Source organism: Eubalaena glacialis, chromosome 15 (assembly GCF_028564815.1).
Source record: "Eubalaena glacialis isolate mEubGla1 chromosome 15, mEubGla1.1.hap2.+ XY, whole genome shotgun sequence".
In the NCBI taxonomy this organism is placed as follows: Eukaryota; Metazoa; Chordata; class Mammalia; order Artiodactyla; family Balaenidae; genus Eubalaena; species Eubalaena glacialis.
In genome coordinates this window covers 28,223,479-28,243,306 of record NC_083730.1, presented here as the reverse complement: position 1 = coordinate 28,243,306, position 19,828 = coordinate 28,223,479, and the positions used below count along the sequence as shown (strand labels likewise).

Below are 19,828 nucleotides of genomic sequence, written 5' to 3'. Positions count from 1 at the left end.
CCACTGAAAATGGCTGGGTAACAGTGCCTGGAGCACAGCAGACCCTCAATCAGGGTCCTATTGGAGGAATGTAGAGGAAAAGGGGCTTCTGGGGACTGTTCCAGCCTTTTCTAGAATCAACCTGTTAGCCAGAGCCACTTTGGTACAGAATGTTGTACACGTAGGAGGGGCTTCATACTCAAGGGCTGAATTAGTGGATTTTAATGGAATGACCCAATTATGCTTCTGGAAGGTGCAAAGAGTATGGCCAAGGAGCTGGCACAGCAGACAGCAGGCGCCACCCAGGGAAGGGAGGTCCAAGGTAGACTCCTCAGTGGAGAGGCTGAACCCAGAGCAAGGAAGGCGCCTGGACGGAAGGGAAAGAAGGATGGGGGCCAAGAGAGGCAGCAGAGCGCGGGAACTGAGGACTCGCCTCTAGAGCCAGACTGGGGTTGAATCCTGGCTCTGCCGCCTACAGTCATGTGAGCTTGAACAAGTTTCTTTACCTCTTTGTGCGAAGGTTGCCAGATTTAGCCAATAAAATCACAGGACTCCCAGTTAAAGTGGAATTTTAGATAAGCAAGTAATAATGTTTCAATATAAGTATGTCCTATCTAGTATTGGGGACATACCTATACTAAAACATTATCCATTGCTTATCTGACATTCAAATTTAATTGGCCATTCTGCATTTTATCAGGCAACCCTTTGTAGAATGAGGATGATAATGCCTATTTCATAGGTGGTTGTGAGAATTTCATGACTTAAACATTTTTAAGTGCTTAAAAAAAATGCCTGGCTCTCAGTATGCTCTTGGTTAGGAATTTGCTAAAACTATTGTGAAGATGATGATGGTGATTCTTCTTACACTTCCTTTCTTCCTTTTCAGTCCATGCCTGGGATCTCTGGAGATTGTGGGCTGGACCGTTCCCACTGGGCCCCTGAGCTTCCAGAACAACTCAGAGGGTTTGGGGATGCAGCCCATCTCTACAGCCCCACCTGCACCCCTTCTCCACCACTGTCCAGGTGCATAAGATGCATTCAGGGTCTGGTCAAAGTCTAGAGAGGTGGGAGCAGTGTAGGCCAAGGGTCTCGTCCCTGTCTGAGCCCCACATCCTCCTACAGTCCTTACTGCTTGCCAACATCAGCACGGTAGTGGGGCAGCTCCAGAGGACGCCACCTCGGCCCGGGGGCTCGGATGGGGCACAGAGGGGCAACTGTGTATCGACGGATGTGGATTTAAAGGGTGGGAGGAGCTCAACCTTGGGAGATATAAACTAAATTGCTATGAAATTAGTGTTCAAGTGAAAAATGTATATCGTTCCACTTCTCTGCCTTTCAAATGTATGAGTGGGAAAGTTAAACTTTTACTAATTTATGAATAATAGGCTTTAGTTCTAAATTATGGCCGATTAAGGGAGAGAGACAGAGATAAAGAAAAGAGTGGGGTTGGGGCCAAGGTGGAGTAATGAAAGTATGGGAAGCTGGAGGAAGACAGGGACAGAGGGAGAGAGATGCATAAAGAAAGAGCTGGGGGAGACTGATGCTGGGAGAGAAAAAAGTCAGTAAGAGGGGAAGGCACAAGCCCTCCCACACCCGTGAAGAGCGCATGCGCGGGGAATCAGAGCCTGGCTTCTTGGCACCACCCCCGTGGTCCCTGAGATACCTGCACCATGAAGTTAAAGGCCCTTAGCACGCCCATGGCTGCAGCCTCCGCAGGCAGGAGAACCAGAGCCGGAGCCAGGATGGGCCTGAGCGCTGGACGTTTAGCCTCTATCCCCACAGCAACAACAAGCACCCACAGGAGGTCTAGTGGAGGACTGGGCCTACTGGCCCCCTCCCCTTCCTCCCACAGGAATAAATCCTGCTCAAGCAGGTCTGCGGAGGGGAGTAGGTAGGGATTTTTCAGGAGCAAAGGGGAAGAGAGGCATGCAGGTGTTCTGGCCAGGTATGCCCACCACTCCACTTAAGCAAGGGCAATGGAAGGAAGAGCCAGGGGTTGGGTCAGCAGGAGGTTTAAACTGAGCATTGGAACAAAGCTCGGGGCCACTAAAAGTACGAGTTTCACTTGAAAGTTAAACTGGAATGAGTGGATTGCAAAACTGAACGCTGTAAAATCTATTTAATGAGTGGCCTTTCCCATTTTGTGCATAAAGGCTGGAGCACATCAAGTATGTCAACTGGTGGTACTGGAAGAGCAGCGTAGCAACAGAGTGGGTCTGGAATTCCAGAGCTCTGGGTTTGTGCCCCTGCCCTTCCCCTTACACTCTGTGTGGCTGCTGGGCCCCGAGTTTCATCACCAAGAAGGCCTCTGCGGGGTGTGAGCAGAGGAGGGACGTGGCCTGAGGGCTGGATGGCTGTAGACACTAGGAGGGCCTGGGTGAAGCAGAGGGACCAGCCAGGAGGCTCTGACCAGGGGGTGCTGAAGATGGGGAGAGGGGGTCTGGCTGAGCTTTTCTGACAGAGTGGCGATGGATTGGGGGTGGGGAATGAGCGGCAAAGAGGAGGCAGGGTGGAGTCAGTTTGCATGGAGATATGTGACTGGGTCCAGGGGCAGCTGAGGAATGAGGTCAGTGTTCATTTACCCTTCTGGCTGCAAAGGGCTTATTCCTGAGCTACTAAAGGTCATGGGAGGCCATAGGCCCTGTCGGGGAAGATGGTGTCTCTCCGAGAGAGAGAGCAGATTCGCTGCTCTAATTTTGCTTCCTCTGAACGGCCATGATTTTGTTTTTAATTTGAATTTTATTCTATTTATTTATTTTTTATATAGCAGGTTCTTATTAGTTATCTATTTTATACATATTAGTGTATATATGTCAGTCCCAATCTCCCAATTCATCCCACCACCACCACCCCACCCCACCCCAGCCCCGCTTTCCCCACTTGGTGTCCAGATGTTTGTTCTCTACATCTGTGTCTCTATTTCTGCCTTGCAAACTTGTTCATCTGTACCATTTTTCTAGATTCCATATATGTGTTAATATATGATATTTGTTTTTCTCTTTCTGACTTACTTCACTCTCTATGACAATCTCTAGGTCCATCCACATCTCTACAAATGACCCAATTTTGTTCCTTTTTATGGCTGAGTAACATTCCATTGTATATATGTACCACATCTTCTTTATCCATTTGTCTGTCGATGGACATTTAGGTTGCTTCCATGACCTGGCTATTGTAAATAGTGCTGCAATGAACATTGGGGTGCATGTGTCTTTTTGAATTATGGTATTCTCTGAGTATATGCCCAGTAGTGGGATTGCTGGGTCATACGGTAATTCTAATTTTAGTTTTTCAAGGAACCTCCATACTGTTCTCCATAGTGGCTGTATCAATTTACATTCCCACCAACAGTGCAGGGGGGTTCCCTTTTCTCCACACCCTCTCCAGCATTGGTTGTTTGTAGATTTTCTGATGATGCCCATTCTAACTGGTGTGAGGTGATACCTCATTGTAGTTTTGACTTGCATTTCTCTAATAATTAGTGATGTTGAGCAGCTTTTCATGTGCCTCTTGGCCATCTATATGTCTTCTTTGGAGAAATGTCTATTTAGGTCTTCTGCCCATTTTTTGATTGGGTTGTTTAGTTTTTTTTAATATTGAGCTGCATGAGCTGTTTATATATTTTGGAGATTAATCCTTTGTTTGTTGATTCGTTTGCAAATATTTCTCCCATTCTGAGGGTTGTCTTTTCATCTTGTTTATAGTTTCCTTTGCTATGCAAAAGCTTTTAAGTTTCATTAGGTCCCATTTGTTTATTTTGTTTTTATTTCCATTACTCTAGGAGATGGGTCAAAAAAGATCTTGCTGTGATTTATGTCAAGGAGTGTTCTTCCTATGTTTTCCTCTAAGAGTTTTACAGTGTCCGGTCTTACATTTAGGTATTTAATCCATTTCGAGTTTATTTTTGTGTATGGTGTTAGGGCATTTTCTAATTTCATTCTTTTACATGTAGCTGTCCAGTTTTCCCAGCACCACTTTTTTTTTTTTAATTTATATTTATTTATTTTTGGCTGTGTTGGGTCTTCGTTGCTGCGTGCGGCTTTTCTCTAGTTGTGGGGAGTGGGGGCTACTCTTCGTTGTGGTGCACGGGCTTCTCATGGCAGTGGCTTCTCTTGTTGCAGAGCACGGGCTCTAGGCACGTGGGCTTCAGTTAGTTGTGGCACACGGGCTCAGTAGTTGTGGCTCACGGGCTCTAGAGAGCAGGCTCAGTAGTTGTGGTTAACAGGCTTAGTTGCCCTGCGGCATGTGGGATCTTCCCGGACCAGGGCTTGAACCCGTGTCCCCTGCATTGGCAGGAGGATTCTTAACCACTGTACCACCAGGGAAGTCCCCAGCACCACTTATTGAAGAGACTGTCTTTTCTCCATTGTATATCCTTGCCTCCTTTGTCATAGATTAGTTGACCATAGGTGTGTGGGTTTATCTCTGGGCTTTCTATCCTGTTCCATTGATCTATACTTCTGTTTTTGTTTCAGTACCATATTGTCTTGATTACTGTAGCTTTGTAGTATAGTCTGAAGTCAGGGAATCTGATTCCTCCAGCTCTGTTTTTTTTCCCTCAAGATTGCTTTGGCTGTTCGGGGTCTTTTGTGTCTCCATACAAATTTTAGGATTTTTTGTTCCAGTTTTGTTCTGTCTGGATGATCTGTCCATTGGTGTAAGTGAGGTGTTAAAGTCCCCCACTATTATTGTGTTACTGTCGATTTCCTCTTGTATAGCTGTTAGCCTTTGCCTTTTGTATTGAGGTGCTCCTATGTTGGGTGCATATATATCTATAATTGTTGTATCTTCTTCTTGGATTGATCCCTTGATCATTACGTAGTGTCCTTCCTTGTCTCTTGTAACATTCTTTATTTTAAAGTCTATTTTATCTGATATGAGTATTGCTACTCCAGCTTTCTTTTGATTTCCATTTGCATGGAATATCTTTTTCAATCCCCTCACTTTCAGTCCGTATGTGTCCCTAGGTCTGAAATGGGTCTCTTGTAGACAGCATATATGCGGGTCCTGTTTTTGTATCCATTCAGCGAGCCTGTGTCTTTTGGTTGGAGCATTTAATCCATTGACATTTAAGGTAATTATCAATATGTATGTTCCTATTACCATTTTCTTAATTGTTTTGGGTTTGTTTTTGTAGGTCCTTTTCTTCTCTTGTGTTTCTCACGTAGAGAAGTTCTTTTAGCATTTGCTGTAGAGCTGGTTTGGCGGTGCTGAATTCTTTTAACTTTTGCTTGTCTGTAAAGCTTTTGATTTCTCTGTCGAACCTGAATGAGATCCTTGCCGGGTAGAGTAGGCTTGGTTGTAGGTTCTTCCCTTTCATCACTTTAAATATATCATGCCACTCCCTTCTGGCCTGTAGAGTTTCTGCTGAGAAATCAGCTGTTAAACTTATGGGAGTTCCCTTGTATGTTATTTTTCATTTTTCCCTTGTTGCTTTTAATAATTTTTCTTTGTCTTTAATTTTTGTCAGTTTGATTACTATGTGTCTCAGGGTGTTTCTCCTTGGGTTTATCCTGCCTGGGACTCTCTGCGCTTCCTGGACTTGGGTGGCTATTTCCTTTCCCATGGTAGAGAAGTTTTTGAGTATAATCTCTTCAAATATTTTCTCGGGTCCTTTCTCTCTCTCTTCTCGTTCTGGGACCACTGTAATGTGAATGTTGGTGTATTTAATGTTGTCCCAGAGGTCTCTTAGGCTGTCTTCATTTCTTTTCATTGTTTTTTCTTTATTCTGTTCCGTGGCAGTGATTTCCACCATTTTGTCTTCCAGGTCACTTATCCGTTCTTCTGCCTCAGGTATTCTGCTATTGATTCCTTCTAGTGTATTTTTCATTTCAGTTATTGTATTGTTCATCTCTGTTTGTTTGTTCTTTAATTCTTCTAGGTTTTTATTAAACATTTCTTGCATCTTCTTGCTCTTTGCCTTCATTCTTTTTCCGAGGTCCTGGATCATCTTCACTATCATTATTCTGAATTCTTTTTCTGGAAGGTTGCCAATCTCCACTTCACTTAGTTGTTTTTCTGGTGTTTTATCTTGTTCCTTCATCTGATACATAGTCCTCTGCCTTTTCATTTTGTCTGTCTTTCTGTGAATGTGGTTTTTGTTCCAGAGGCTGCAGGACTGTAGTTCTTCTTGCTTCTGCTGTCTGCCCTCTGGTGGATGAGGCTATCTAAGAGGCTTGTGCAAGCTTCCTGTTGGGAGGGACTGGTGGTGGGTAGAGCTGGGTGTTGTTCTGGTGGGCAGAGTTCAGTAAAACTTTAATATGCTTGTCTGCTGGTGGGTGGGGCTGAATTCCCTCCTTGTTGGTTGTTTGGCCTGAGGTGACCCAGCACTGGATCCTACAGGCTCTTTGGTGGGGCTAATGGTGGACTATGGAAAGACTCACGCCAAGGAGTACTTCCCAGAACTTCTGCTGCCAGTGTCCTTATCCTCGTGGTGAGCCACAGCTGCCCCCCTCCTCTGCAGGAGAACCTCCAATACAAGCAGGTAGGTCTGGTTCAGTCTCCTATGGGGTCACTGCTCCTTCCCCCTGGGTCCTGGTGCACACACTACTTTGTGTGTGCCCTCCAAGAGTGGAGTCTCTGTTTCCCCCAGTCCCGTCGAAGTCCTGCAATCAAATTCTGCTAGGCTTCAAAGTCTGATTCTCTGGGAATTCCTCCTCCCATTGCCAAACCCCAAGATTGGAAAGTCTGATGTGGGGCTCAGAACCTTCACTCCAGTTGATGGACTTCTGTGGTATAATTGTTCTCCAGTTCATGAGTCACCCACCCAGTGGTTACGGGATTTGATTTTATTGTGATTGCACCACTCCTACCATCTCATTGAGGCTTTGCCTTTGTCTTTGGATGTGGGGTATCTTTTTTGGTGAGTTCCAGTGTCTTCCTGTCGATGACTGTTCAGCAGTTAGCTGTGATTCTCGCAAGAGGGAGTGAGCGCACGTCCTTCTACTCCACCATCTTGAACCAGTCTCCCATGATTTTACATCTATCTCCCAGGGCAGGCTTTGCTCAGAGTTGCTCTCTCCACTTGCAAGTAGTTGGAGCTGGCTCAGCACAGAGCCCTTACTGCTGCTTCAATACCAAGGAAACAAAGAAAAGAAACTGTACAGCACCAATGAGAAAGGATGGCGAGGGAAGAGGGGGAGATGAGGGGAGCGAGGAGTGGAGGAAGGAAAAAGAGAAAGGGAGGGGAAGAGGAGAGAGGAGTAAAGGGAAGGTTCCATTCACAAGAGTGATAAAAATATGACACATGAGCATAAATGTAACAAGAACATGTAGCCTATGTGTAGCAAGTGGCAGAAAATGTGTAGAAAATGGCACTACTGAGGTACCTCATAGAAACACTTGGATAGATGGAAATGTGTGCTCGGGGGGAGCACTTCACATTCTAAATATGCAATTCTCCACACATACATTTAACAGCAAAACAATTAAAATTCCAACAGGGTATTTTTTAAAAAATCACTTAATGTTTTGATTTGAAAAGGTAAGAACAGCTAATATTCTTCAAGAATAATGAAAGAAGACAAGTACTGACAGATATTAAAATAGATTATAAAACTACAATAATTTAAAAATTGTTGGGTTGGCCTAGAAATGCCAAATCAACCGAACAGAGTTCACTGATCCTAACCAGGCTGCAAGGGGAAGCCAGAATGTTCACAGTTTGTCCCTGTCCTTACTTTTTTTGCAGCACTTTATCCTTGTCAAGCTTAAATGCCTTAGATTTTGAGAACATCTTGAGAAGTTGGGCTGGCATCTTTAAGCCCATTTATCAGAAGGGCAAATGAAAGCTCATAAAGATGGAGCGACTTCTCCAGGGTGACCTGGTGAGTTTCTGGCAGAGGACCTACCCCAGGTCAGGACCCTGGTTCCCAGCCACGGGCTAGTCCCACAACCCTTCTGTGCCACCATGATGACCTCATGGGAATCCATGACCTCAGGCTGTGTGTGAGCTGTGCCTCAGTGTCCCTGTCTGGAGTAATCTCTTGGGCTGGTGGGGCAGGGTGGAGGTGGGAGATGGGGTGAGCCCCATCTCCAGGCTGCAGGCCAAGAAGCTGCTTAATTCAACAAATATTTACTTAAGTGCCTGCTATGTTCCAGGCACTGGCGGGCCCTCGGCAGCTCCACAACCCCCTCAAGATTTTGTCTGCTTTCCTCTCTGCTTCCCTCCACTCCTCCCCACCACAGCTCCAGGCTTTTTTCCTGTCTATTGCCCTTTGGCCTCTCTTGCCCAAAAGGCAATGTGGCCTAGTGGTGGAAACACATCAGATTCATCTTTGATGGTCTGGAGATCTGGTCCTGGCTCTAGCACAAATTGACGCTGGGGCTGTGGCCTTGCCTTCCTGGGGTATGGTTTCTTCACCCTTCCCAGCCTGGCTCCTGGGGCTAGTTGTGAATCTGAAGCAGGGGCCAGCAAACTATGGCCTGTGGGCCAAATCTGGCCCATCTGCTTATGTACATCCCACAAACTAAGCAGAGATTTTACATCTTTAAATGGTTGAAAAAAATCTAAAAACAATAATATTTTGTGAAATGTGAGAATTACTTGGAATTCAAGTTTCAGTGTCTATAAATGAAGTTTTAGTGAAACACAGCCACATCCATTCACTTAGCATCATCTATGGCTGCTTTTCTGCAGCAAAGGCAAAGTCGAGCAGTTGTAACAGAGACCAAATGGCCCTGAAAACCTAAAATATTTGCTCTCTGGCATTTACAGAATAAGTTTGCTTATTCCTAGTCTAGAACATTAAAACAATGTCCTGGAAGTCACATTGTACCTGGAGAGACTTATGGGTTCTAAGTCTGGCCATGGAGATTGGGCCATGGCAAGGACAGAAAACCTGACTTTCTGAAATGATGGAGTCAAGAACTGGATTGGATGTCCTACCAGACTGTCACCTGATAGGGCAAGCAGCTGAGGGGCTGCTCAAGGAGAGGGAAGGGAGGGAGGCAATGCCCACCCAGCCAGCTCCATGGGCCAAACCCACATCACAGCCATCCCACCCCCACCCTCACCCATCACAGCCACCCCACCCCCACCCTCACCCATCACAGCCACCCCACCCCCACTCTCACCCATCACAGTCACCCCACCCCCACCCTCACCTATCACAGCCACCCCACCCCCACTCTCACCCATCACAGCCACCCCACCCCCACCCTTTTTTCCATGACTACTTAGTGGCAGGCATGGCCTTCCCTCCCTCCCCTCCAGTCTCACTCACGTGATCTCGTTGTTCATGTCAGTGATGTCTATTCTGTCCAGGAACCAGCCTGGTCTGTTGCCCGAGTTGTCATGGCGAATCCGAATCTTGGTCAGGGGGCCCAGGTCAATGGCGTAGATGGTGAAGGTGTCTGTCTGGGAAGGGTCAGAGTAGCACACTGGGGGGAAGCCCTCCCCACCTCGCCATCAGCTTCACCTTCCCAGGACCTGGGCAGCCTGAGACCGGCTGTAAGACCCAAAGCATCAGGGGGAAGGGGGAATGGAAAATGCAGCCAGTTGTCTGGTGTTTGGTCTACTCTATTGGTTTTTGTTTTTGTTTATTGAGTTATCATTACTATACAATATTATATTAGTTTCAGGTGTACAACATAGTGGCTTGATGTTTTCATACATTATGGAATGATCACCACATAAAGACCAGTTACCATCCATCACCATACAGAGTTGTTACATTATTGACTATATTCCTTATATGTACATTCCATTCCTGTGACTTGCTTATTTTATAGCTGGAAGTTTGCAACTCTTAATTCCCTCCACCTATTGCACTATTGTCTTTACACCTGCCCCTGCCAGGGAGGTCTCACTTTCACTGTGTCCCGCAAGGTGGAGGGAAGAGTAGGAGGGTGACGAAGGTGACCGTAAGAGAGGAGTAGAGGAGAAAACAGGTTGGCTGGGTGCTCCCACTTGTGTTATGGGGAGTGTGTGTGTGTGTGTGTGTGTGTGTGTCTGTGTGTGTACGACCTGTTGCTTGGGTGTGTGCTGAGGCCACGTGCTGTGTGTGCACATACGTGCATAAACTCCTTCAAACATAAATTTTAATTAAGTACCTACTATAAGCCAAAGTGCAAATCTAAAGTGACTGACAGAATTCGGAGTGTAAGACTTGGATTGCTCACCATTCAGATGACAAGAGAGACTGTGTACGATACAAGTATACACATACGCACTGGAGGAAGCAGATGATACCAGGACCCGATACGTGAATGAGATCTTCTTGGCTATAACTTTTTAAACTATTTATATTGAAAAGCATTCCAAATCTACAGAAAATTTTCCGAAACAGTACATTGAAATTTTGTATACCCTTCACTTAGATTTTGCAACATTTGCTTTCTCTCCCACACTCTCTTGCCCTTTCTCTATTTTTTTTCTGAATCATTTGAAAGTATATGGCAGATATCATGATTCGCCACTCAAATTCTTCAACATAGATTTTCTAAGAACAAGGACATTCTCATATAATCACAGTACAATTACTAAATTCAGGAAACTTAAAGTCAACACACTATTATCTAACATACAGTCCCTATTCAAATTTCGTCAACTGTACCAGTTACACCCTCTATAGCAATTTTCTTCCAATTCCAGCCATCATAGTGGCTATAATTTTTAAAGGAAAGTACTGAAACACAGAAATAAATCCTGATTCTCAAGTCATGGGAAGGCAGTGTTGAAGGAAAAAGCAAGGGATATCTGAAATAAATCAAGCAACGAGCCCAGAAGTATTTTTAATGGATTTGGTTTATTTCTGGTTTTCCTCTGTGTTGATAAGGGAACCTGGCTTTGGGATGGGGCAGAAATGGGAAAGGTGAGATGAGAGACAGTCTAGCCAGAGGATGGAGTAAAATCTCAAAGGACAAGAATGACAGATGTATTTTTCCATGTTTTTCCTACTATACCTAGAAGAGGGAGAGGCATTTATTTCTCTAAATGCTCAAAAGCCTTCGTGGCATCACTGCCTCAGGACGCAGGTCGGGCTTCTCAGCCTGTCCTTCAAGGATCTCATGCCCTCACCCCTTAAATTGGTCCCGTCAAGCTTCCCAGAGGCAGCGCCCACCATGGCTTGGCATTAACCACAGCGTAGCGAGAAGACCCACTGTCCTTCAACTGGCCTTCCACACTTCCACCCCCACGTCTTTGTCATGCAGTCACATCTTCAGAGAACACCTCTCACTGTCATCTTTAGACATCGACACCATAGTCATCCACCATGGCCCAGTTCACATCCCTCCTTCTCACTAATTTCCCCCAAAGCACCATCTTACGGTCAGCACTTCCTCCTTGAACCCTTGCCCCACTCACTCAGCACCTGAGCATCTGCTACCCATACTATCTCCAGTTAGTTGCTGTGGGCTTCCTGGCACTGACCCCCACCTGTGCCTTTCTTTCGTCCCCACCACAAAGCACCGGTGCTTACAGAAGAGGCACTTCCATTCTACCTGGCTGGATTGAACAGAGCACACCACTGGACACAGCAGTGCTGTGCTGGGTGGAGCTGCCTCAGGAATCGCCAGAGGGCTCTCTCCATCTGGGTCCCACCCATCGCCTGGGGTCAGAGAGCCCGAGCCCTACCTGCCCCTGCTCAAACTTGTTGGACTTGTCCGACTTCTTTAGGGGCCGCTCTCCCGTGTCCCCATACTCCTCCCCGTAGATGGTCAGGAAGACATTGGCATCGGTGCCGGCCTTGGGCTCACTCCCTGTGATCACCTGGACCTCGTAGGTGTTGGCTGGGGACACAAAAGACACAGTGTTGAGGACACCTGGGCCTCGGGGTGGACCTGAGGCTCAACCCCTCTGATCCAGCCAGATGGTGGGAGTGGGAAGGACCTCCGGGTACACCCACATCTACACTAACCTAGAATTGAACCCATCCCTCCTCCCTACCCAAGACTTCCCTTTGCCATGAAGCCCAAGAGGCTGAGAGTCCTGGCAAAACTCACAGTCAGCAACCCTTCTACTGATGTCCCCCACGTTGAGTCACAGCAAGTTATACCAGGGCTCCTTCCAAGAGTCTCAGGACAAGGGCAATGCCGACCCCAGCAAAGAACTGTCCGTGGAGGCATTTCAGGAGAGCCATGGGCCCCCCACGTGAGAGGAGAGCTGGGCACCCTCCCCCTCCCTGGGCCCCGCCCCCCAGGGGACTGTCTGACACCTCCTCAGGCTTACGCTCAGGACCCTCTCGGCCTGCGGGCACCAGCTCCACGACAAGTTCATTGTCTTCCTTGCCCCGGGCCAGCCAGCGGTGGGCGTCGAACTTGTACTCCTCGATCACCTCCCGCATCCCCGGTCCGAACTCCTCCTCCTCCTCCTCCTCCTCGGTCTCCTCCTCCTCCTCCTCCGACGAGGACTCCTCCGACGAGGACTCTTCCTCCTCGTCCCCCTCGTCCTCCTCGTCGCTGCCCTTCTTCTTCTTTTTCTTCCTCTGCAGCTTGGCCTTCAGACGCTCCTTTTTGAGCAGCTGCCGCAACTTGTCCTTCTCCTTCTTCCTCCGCGCCTCCTCCTCGGGCGTGAGGTCCGCCTCCCGCACTGCCGGGTGCCGCAGCCACACGGTGTCCACGAACCAGCTGGGTCCGAAGCCCTCGCCCGTGTGGCCGAGCCGGATCTTGAAGACCTGGCCCACGTCCGCCGCCTCCAGCTGCTCAAAGCGCGGGGCAGTGGCTGGGGGTCGGGGGTGGCATCCTCCCCGCCCCCTGAGGACCCTGGCACCTCTTGTGCCAGGAGCGTGGGATAAAGAGGCTGGGACCTCTGAGCTCAAAGTTGCCCCCTCTCCTCCTCTCCCCCACGCAAGCCTGGTTTCCCTTCCCGCCTCCCCCTCCCCCCAAGCGGGTGTCCTTCTAAACCCCTGTCCAGAGGGTAAAGATGGTCTCCCTCCCTCTCTCTCTCTTTCCCCCCTTTACACACACACACACACACACACACACACACATACACATACACACCACGCACATCACACTCATTCCTATTTTTTTAAATTCCATATCTTCATCTTTGTTCCCTCATGCAGAATGCCTTCATTCCTTCCTCTACCTCTAAAACCTACTCATTCTAATTCCTGAGCTTTATTATTACTTTTTTTTTTTTTAGTTTGTGCTTTTCTGTGTTCTCCTTCCGAACATCTTTTTTCAGCATTAATTATATATAAATTTTGCAAGAAGCAAAAAAATAAGTGTTATTTTTCAAAAAATGGAAGTCTCCCCCAGGCCCCTCCCGCACACCAGCTTCTCCTCTCCCTGGGAGCTCAGAGGGGAGGGGGCCCAGGGCTTGGCCCGGCCTGGATGCCCTCTTTGCCCATGTGCGCTGGTGTCTGCACATCAAGTGGGGATTCCTGAGAGCAGGGACTGTTCGTTCTTGCTTTTCTCTCCCACTGGGCCTAGCACGTGGCTGGCTCAAAGGGCAGTGTCCGTGGATTTAGCTTTGCTTCAGAGGATCAGGTCCTCGACCTTCGATCTGCCACTCTGTTCTGAGCCTCATACTGAGGGGAGGTCTGGCCCCCGCAGAGCTCAGGGGACGGCTCACATGGAGTTCCTGCCGGTCGGGCCACTCTTAGGGCTCCCTGTGCTGACGGGCCCTTGCCTGGGTGTTTGACAATCCTCAAAGCCCAGTCCCACCAGTTCTCTGCTTGTGTGCTGGGGAAACTGAGGTCCAGGGCTGTCCTATGAGTTGTTCAGTGTCCCATAATTGGAACCCAGGCCCAGATGAGAACTCGGGCCTTCTGACTCCCGGTTCATGAAGCCACAATGCAGTCAAAACCACCTTTGTGAGAAAATTATTAGCCAGAATGGAGCCCAGGGCCCCCAGGAAGAGGAACGTATTCTTCTCAGCTACATAGGGGATGGGCTCCGGTTACGGTAAGTCCCTTCTTCAGCACATTCCATCTCCTCTCTAGTGCTTTCCAGGTCACAGCATCCTCGCAAGCCAGCTCACTTGCTGTCCCCTCTCCCCCCATCTGTCTGCCCAGCCGTGAATGCAGCCACCACCGTATCCAGCCATGCAGTCTGTTCACATGCAGAAGATGCCCTGCTCTTACATCTCCATGACTTGATTTCCCAAGTACTTTCCCTGACTTTGACTATTTTGATCTTTCCAGGGGCTGTGAAGCAGGCCAGGCAGGTATTAGGAAGCTAGGTTTGAGTTGATAAAGAAGCTGAGGCTCAGAGAGGTGAACCGCTCGGGCCTCTGCATCCTCAGCAGTGTAATGAGGGGTTGGACTCCCGGAGGCCCCCTCCAGTGCTAACATTCCAGACACCTGTGACACTGGCCCAGCTCAGCCAGGACCCTCTCTGCTGGGCACTGGGTTAGGACTCTTTGCTGAGGGCCAAGGCGCTGGTGGCACACAGACACTCATAGACCAGCCAGCATGAATACACTTCATGCACACACAGGTCTGCAGACACACACATGCACACATGCACTCATGTTCCACATAAAACATTCATGTGCCGCCCCAAGGGGCACCACCCTTGCATCCTCCCTCCTCTCCTGCCAACAACATGCTCGCACTCTCATCTCTTTTTCTCCTCTACTCAAAGGGAAGTGAGGAGGCCTGGGGCCCTCAGAACACAGCCGGGAGACCCCAAGACTCCCAGTAACCTGTTTGGGAGGCACGGCCCTGCCCTCGGCCTGAGTGAGTGGTAGAATCAGTACAAGGCCAAGGCCAAGGCCAAGGCTGGGAAAGAATGTAGTAACCAAGGGTCTCGTGCCGTATTTTGCTAAATTAGAATCAGCTGCTCCAGCAGTTCTCAGAATTGGCAGCACATTAGTATCTCTGGTAAAGCATTCAGAAACATTCCCAGAAAACACATCCCACCATAAAGGTTTTGATTTAACTGATGCAGGTGTAGACCAGGCGGCACTTTTTTCCTAAAGCTCCCCAGGTGATTCTAATAAGAAGCCAGGGCTGAGAACCAATCCCTCCACTTTCAGACATCTGCCGGGCCCTCTGTTGACAACCCCACTGCTTTGCCCACACACACCTGGAATGTGTCCTTGGATGCCCGCTCAAACACTTTTGAGCGGCTGGAGAGGAAGAGCACTTCTGTCTTGCCTTCCTCGCCGTAGATCTGCATGTAGACTCGGGCAGTGGTGCTTGCGCCGCCCACATCCCCTGTCCAAATCTCAACCTCGTAGTGGATCACTGGGTGGGCACATGGGGGAGAAATGGGACATTTAGTAATAACAGTAGTAATAATCATTACAAAGCAAACATTACACAAGCCTGTACCATGTGTCTGGTGCTTCTTAGGCATTATCTTATCCAACCCTCCCATCAATATCATAAACCCCATTATTTCCATTTTGAAGATTGCCAAGCTGAGGCTTAGAAGAATTGAGTCGGTGGTGGAAATGGCAAACCCAAGCCAACAGACTCCAAAGCTCAGTTATCCTCTGTGTCACACATGTCCTCTGGAACCAGGGACGAAGAGTAGTCAGTACACCAGCTGGCACCCTCTGCTGTGTGCCTACCCCTGGGCAGACACCACAGTGCAGAAAGAAGTAAAAGGCTGTGTGTTTGTTTCTTTTCCTTATTTTCAGTAAAGGAGGAGGGGTTGAAATGATAATTTTCATTTAAATATATGTACCTTTCAGATGATATCAACAGATACAGCTACACAGAGAATTGTCTGTATTTTGAAGTAGTAATACTTTATCAAGCTGTTAGAGGGTGGAAATGTGTTACAGGTATTTACCCCTAGAGGGCACTTCCCATAGGAGAGCAAAATGTCTCCCAGAACTATGGGACCATATTTATTCAAAGTGACTATTACAAGACTTGCCCTCTCAGCAATGCTATAAGACAAAATCATAATTTTTTTCAAGTTAAGACTGTTATTTTCAACAAGATGAGGGATCTCCCACTACCATAGCAATGTGAGAAATTGGGGGCTGAAAACAAGAGGACTAGCTGAAAGCCTGAAGAAGTTGAACTAGAGATATTGGCCTCAGCTGGGAGTGAGGGTGGGCTAGCAGATGGACAACAGGGGGACTCAGGAAAAACCAGCATTCTGAATGGAGAGAACCCTGAACCTAGTTCCCTCTCTTGGTTCTTAGAACAATAGCAGCCAGGATTATACAAAATTAGGATAGATAAAAATGAGCATTCAGAGAACGACAGCCAGCTATTGGAAATGAATGTGGTAGCTGAAATAAAATATTCCAAAGCAAGGGTAAAGTCAAGGACAGTTCTGAAGAACAAAAAGGAAATTTCCCAAGAACAAATGATAGAAAGGTAAGAAAATCAGAGGAAGTCCAACATCTCACTAGAAGTTCAGTTCTAAAGAAAACAGAGGAAATAGAGAGGTGGAAATTGTCAAAGAAATAAATACAAAAAAAGGTCCCAAAACTAAAAAATGCTTCTAGACTGAAGGAGCCCATGAGTTCCCAGAAGATTGGATGAAACTAAAATCACAAAAGGCAGTGAGGACATCATGAAATTTCAGAATGCTAGGGATAAAAATAGGATCCTACAGGCTTTTAGAGAGAAAAAACCCAAAGTGTTGGGTAACAGAATGGCATCAGACTTCCCAAATGCAACCCTGGGAGCTAGAAGATTGTAGAATAATTCCTTCTAAACTCTGAGTTCTAACTCAGAATTCTCTAACAAGCCAAATTATGGATCAATGGTGAGAGTAGACCAAAGACATTTGCAGACATTCAAATTTTCCATTGCAGTGGAGAATGTGTTCTCTCTAAAATGAGGGAATAAACCAAAGCAGAGGAAGGCATGAAATCCAGGAAACGGGAGATCTGACCCAGATGAGAGAAGAATGGAATGTCCAAAAGATAGTAGAAAGGAAGTCTCAAAAGGACAGCTTCATGGCAGCCTAGAGAACAGGACAGAGTTTCCCTTGAGACAGCGAGTGGGGGAGAAGAGTGCAGAGAGGAAACCAACAGAATTCCTGTTGGGTTTGAACATATGAAAAGAATTTTAGTTCTATTGGGAAGATGGAGATAAGATGGTGTAATGGCAGAATTGTGTACCCCCAAAATTCATATGTTGATACTCTAACCTTAGTATCTCAGAATGTATTTGGAGACAGGGCCTTCATAGAGGTGATTAAGTTAAAATGAGGCCATTAAGGTGGGTCCCAATCCAATGACTGGTGTCCTTGTAAGAAGAGATTGGGACACAGACATGCACATGCACACAGGAAGACCTTGTGAGAGACAGTGAGAAGGTGGCCATCTGCAAGCCCAGGATAGAGACCACAGAGGAAACCCAACCTGCTGACACCTTGATCTTGGACTTCCAGCCTCCAGAACTGGGAGAAAACACATTTTTGTTGCTTAAGCCACCTAGTCTGTGTTATTTTTTATGGTAGCCCTAGCACACTAATGCAGATATATGGGTACACAGATGGGTATATAGAAATATAGATGGGTATATCGAAAACTCTGCTAATGAATAAATGAGGCTATTATTAACTCCAGAAAAAACAAAAAGTTGTATACAAATTAAATATAATTGTTATAAGTAGGTGTCAGTAGTGAAGAATATTTACATGGTTATAATAATGTACAAATCAAATATTGATTATTGAAGGCTGGAAGGAGGGGATTGTGTGTGTGCATGCATGCACATGAGCCTGTGTTAAAAAAGCTAAATCCTCCTCTTCCATAGTAGGAAGTCAATAATTAATGTCTATGACTGAAAAATCAAGGAATTGGTAAGCATATTATTGAAAATATGGAGATACATTTCAGAGGAAAAAGCTAAAGTAATTAAAAAGCTGTTACCTCTGAAGAAAGGGGATGGGTTGAGGGAAGAGGTCGGTAAGGGAACTCCTGCTTTTTTATCTTTATCTTGTTAACTAGTACCTGTATTACTATGATGGAAATCAAGTTTTAACTCATAAAAAGAGGGAAGGAGTTAATTCTTCATACTGGCAGGTACCATTACAAAGCATGTATATGTGACACAGCCCTCAAGGAGTTTACAGGTTAGTTGGGGAGAGAAAATGCACACAATGAAAAGACACAAGGAGTTCTGGAAGAGGAAGAGCTGAGTTTGTAGTGGGGTTCTTTCTCAGAGAAGCTTCCTGTGGGAGTGAGCCTTGGATGGCTGCTTTCAGGGTAGGTGCGGAAACGCAGAGGTGAGGGAAGGGACATTGTCTGTACCAGGGTTTGGTCCCACTGTCTTCCTGACCCTCTAGATAACCTCTTGTTTCTCTGACCCCTACCTAATCTATGGCTCTCACATCATGTGCAATGGTGGCCAGATCGCCTTGAACTTCACCTCCATCCAAAGATGTCACCACCCTGTCCAAAAAGGTCCCTCACCCCCTGCCATTGCTAACCCTTTGTCCTGCTTCCTTTTCTTCTAGCTCTTTCTTGGCATTATATTATGTATTTATTGTTTGTCTCCTCTGGTGGAATGTAAAGTCCATGAGGACAAGGGTTTGGTCTGTTTTGCTCATGGCTGCCTCTGCAAAGCCTAGGGCAGTGCTGGCACAAGAAACATTCAACGTATATTTATTGAATAAATAAATGAATAAACAGCTTATCTCCTCACCAATCTTCCCGGGGAGAAGACTATTTCTCAAACGCCTCTTGTACACAGGGCTGACAAGCTATATTTCTTTTTTTGACCGCGCCATGCAGCATGTGGGATCTTAGTTCCCTGACCAGGGATGGAACCCATGTCCCTTGCAGTGCAAGCGTGGAGTCCGAACCACTGGACCTCCAGGGAATTCTCAGAAAGTATATTTCTTAATAAAGTCATTTGCTGCCTTTATCCCCGAAAATAATGTTTTATCCATTGAGTCCTCAGTTTCCCCATCTGTAAAAGGAGCCCCGTTTCCCTCCCAGAACCCTGGTACCAGGGACAACTGGAAGCTTCCCCTCTTTGAGACAAGACCCAAGTCGCCCACAGTCCCTCCTCCTTCCCTGCTGCCCCACCCTGCGGGGAACACTGTTGACGGTCCCACCATGGCCACCTCCGTACGTTTCTGGATGTCCACGACATCGCTGGGGTACAGCTCCACCTCCAGGCGCCCATCGGCCTTGTCCTTATCCAACCAGCGGTTGGCAGGGAAGATGTACTGCTTGCCTTGGCGGGGCACATGGATCTGGACGCTGCCCAGGAACCAGCTGGCGTGCATGCCCGTGTTGTCGTGCCCGATCACCAGCCGGTTGATCTGGAAGGAAACCCAGGGTGCAGGTGAGTGAGGAGCCACTGTGTAGAAACCTTCATCCCTCCATCCCTGCCCACCCCTAAACACTGGCACAAATGGCCCTCCTCAACCCGGTCTCCAGTTCCTTGGGAGACGCAGGCTTAGCAGGAGGAGGCTGGGTCCCAGGCTTGCCTGCCAGCAGCCAGCCAGGGGACCAGGGCACCACCTCTCCTGCCTGGAGCCTCTGTCCTCAAGTCTTTAGTCCAGCTCACCTCCTGGGTACGTTGTGAGAAACAAGTGGGGGAACAGGTGTGGCAGGAGCTTTGAAAGCTCCAGTATGTACTGAAAGTTAGGTGGTGGACTTCCTAAGAATGTGGTGAATGCACAAGAAAGCACACGTTCAAAATATTAACCATCAGCTTCCGATAGCCACGTTGGTGATTTGGCTTTGTTTTGTTTTAAACCATACACTATTGTACGTATTTTTGCATGTCTTCTTCGACACACCCATCCTATAGGTGACAGAATATGCAGACAACCTCTTAGGGCTTTGTCATTCTGGGTCCAATTCTTCCTCTCACTCTTAGCACTGAAGTGCATTTTTTCCCTATAATACTCCATAGTTCAGTTGCTTCACTATTTTATATTTTATGTTCATCTTTGCCCACAGGTAACATAGATGAGCACATAAATGATCATGTTACCATCCTTAACTGTACCTGGTTCTTCA

The 19,828-nt window shown here is 47.2% G+C and overlaps 1 protein-coding gene across 2 annotated transcripts in view; it reads right to left on the bottom strand.

Annotated features, from left to right (window-relative positions):
* The window catches only part of LOXHD1 (lipoxygenase homology PLAT domains 1), a 216,302-nt gene that overhangs the window by 86,002 nt on the left and 110,472 nt on the right, over positions 1-19,828 (bottom strand). For both annotated transcript variants that reach the window (XM_061169894.1, XM_061169895.1), the window contains exons 17-21: positions 18,930-19,122; positions 14,962-15,122; positions 12,155-12,623; positions 11,561-11,715; positions 9,207-9,340 (exon numbers count right to left, since the gene is read on the bottom strand). In XM_061169894.1, coding sequence (XP_061025877.1) covers positions 9,207-9,340; positions 11,561-11,715; positions 12,155-12,623; positions 14,962-15,122; positions 18,930-19,122 — 1,112 coding nt within the window. The remainder of the gene's footprint in view (positions 1-9,206; positions 9,341-11,560; positions 11,716-12,154; positions 12,624-14,961; positions 15,123-18,929; positions 19,123-19,828) is intronic.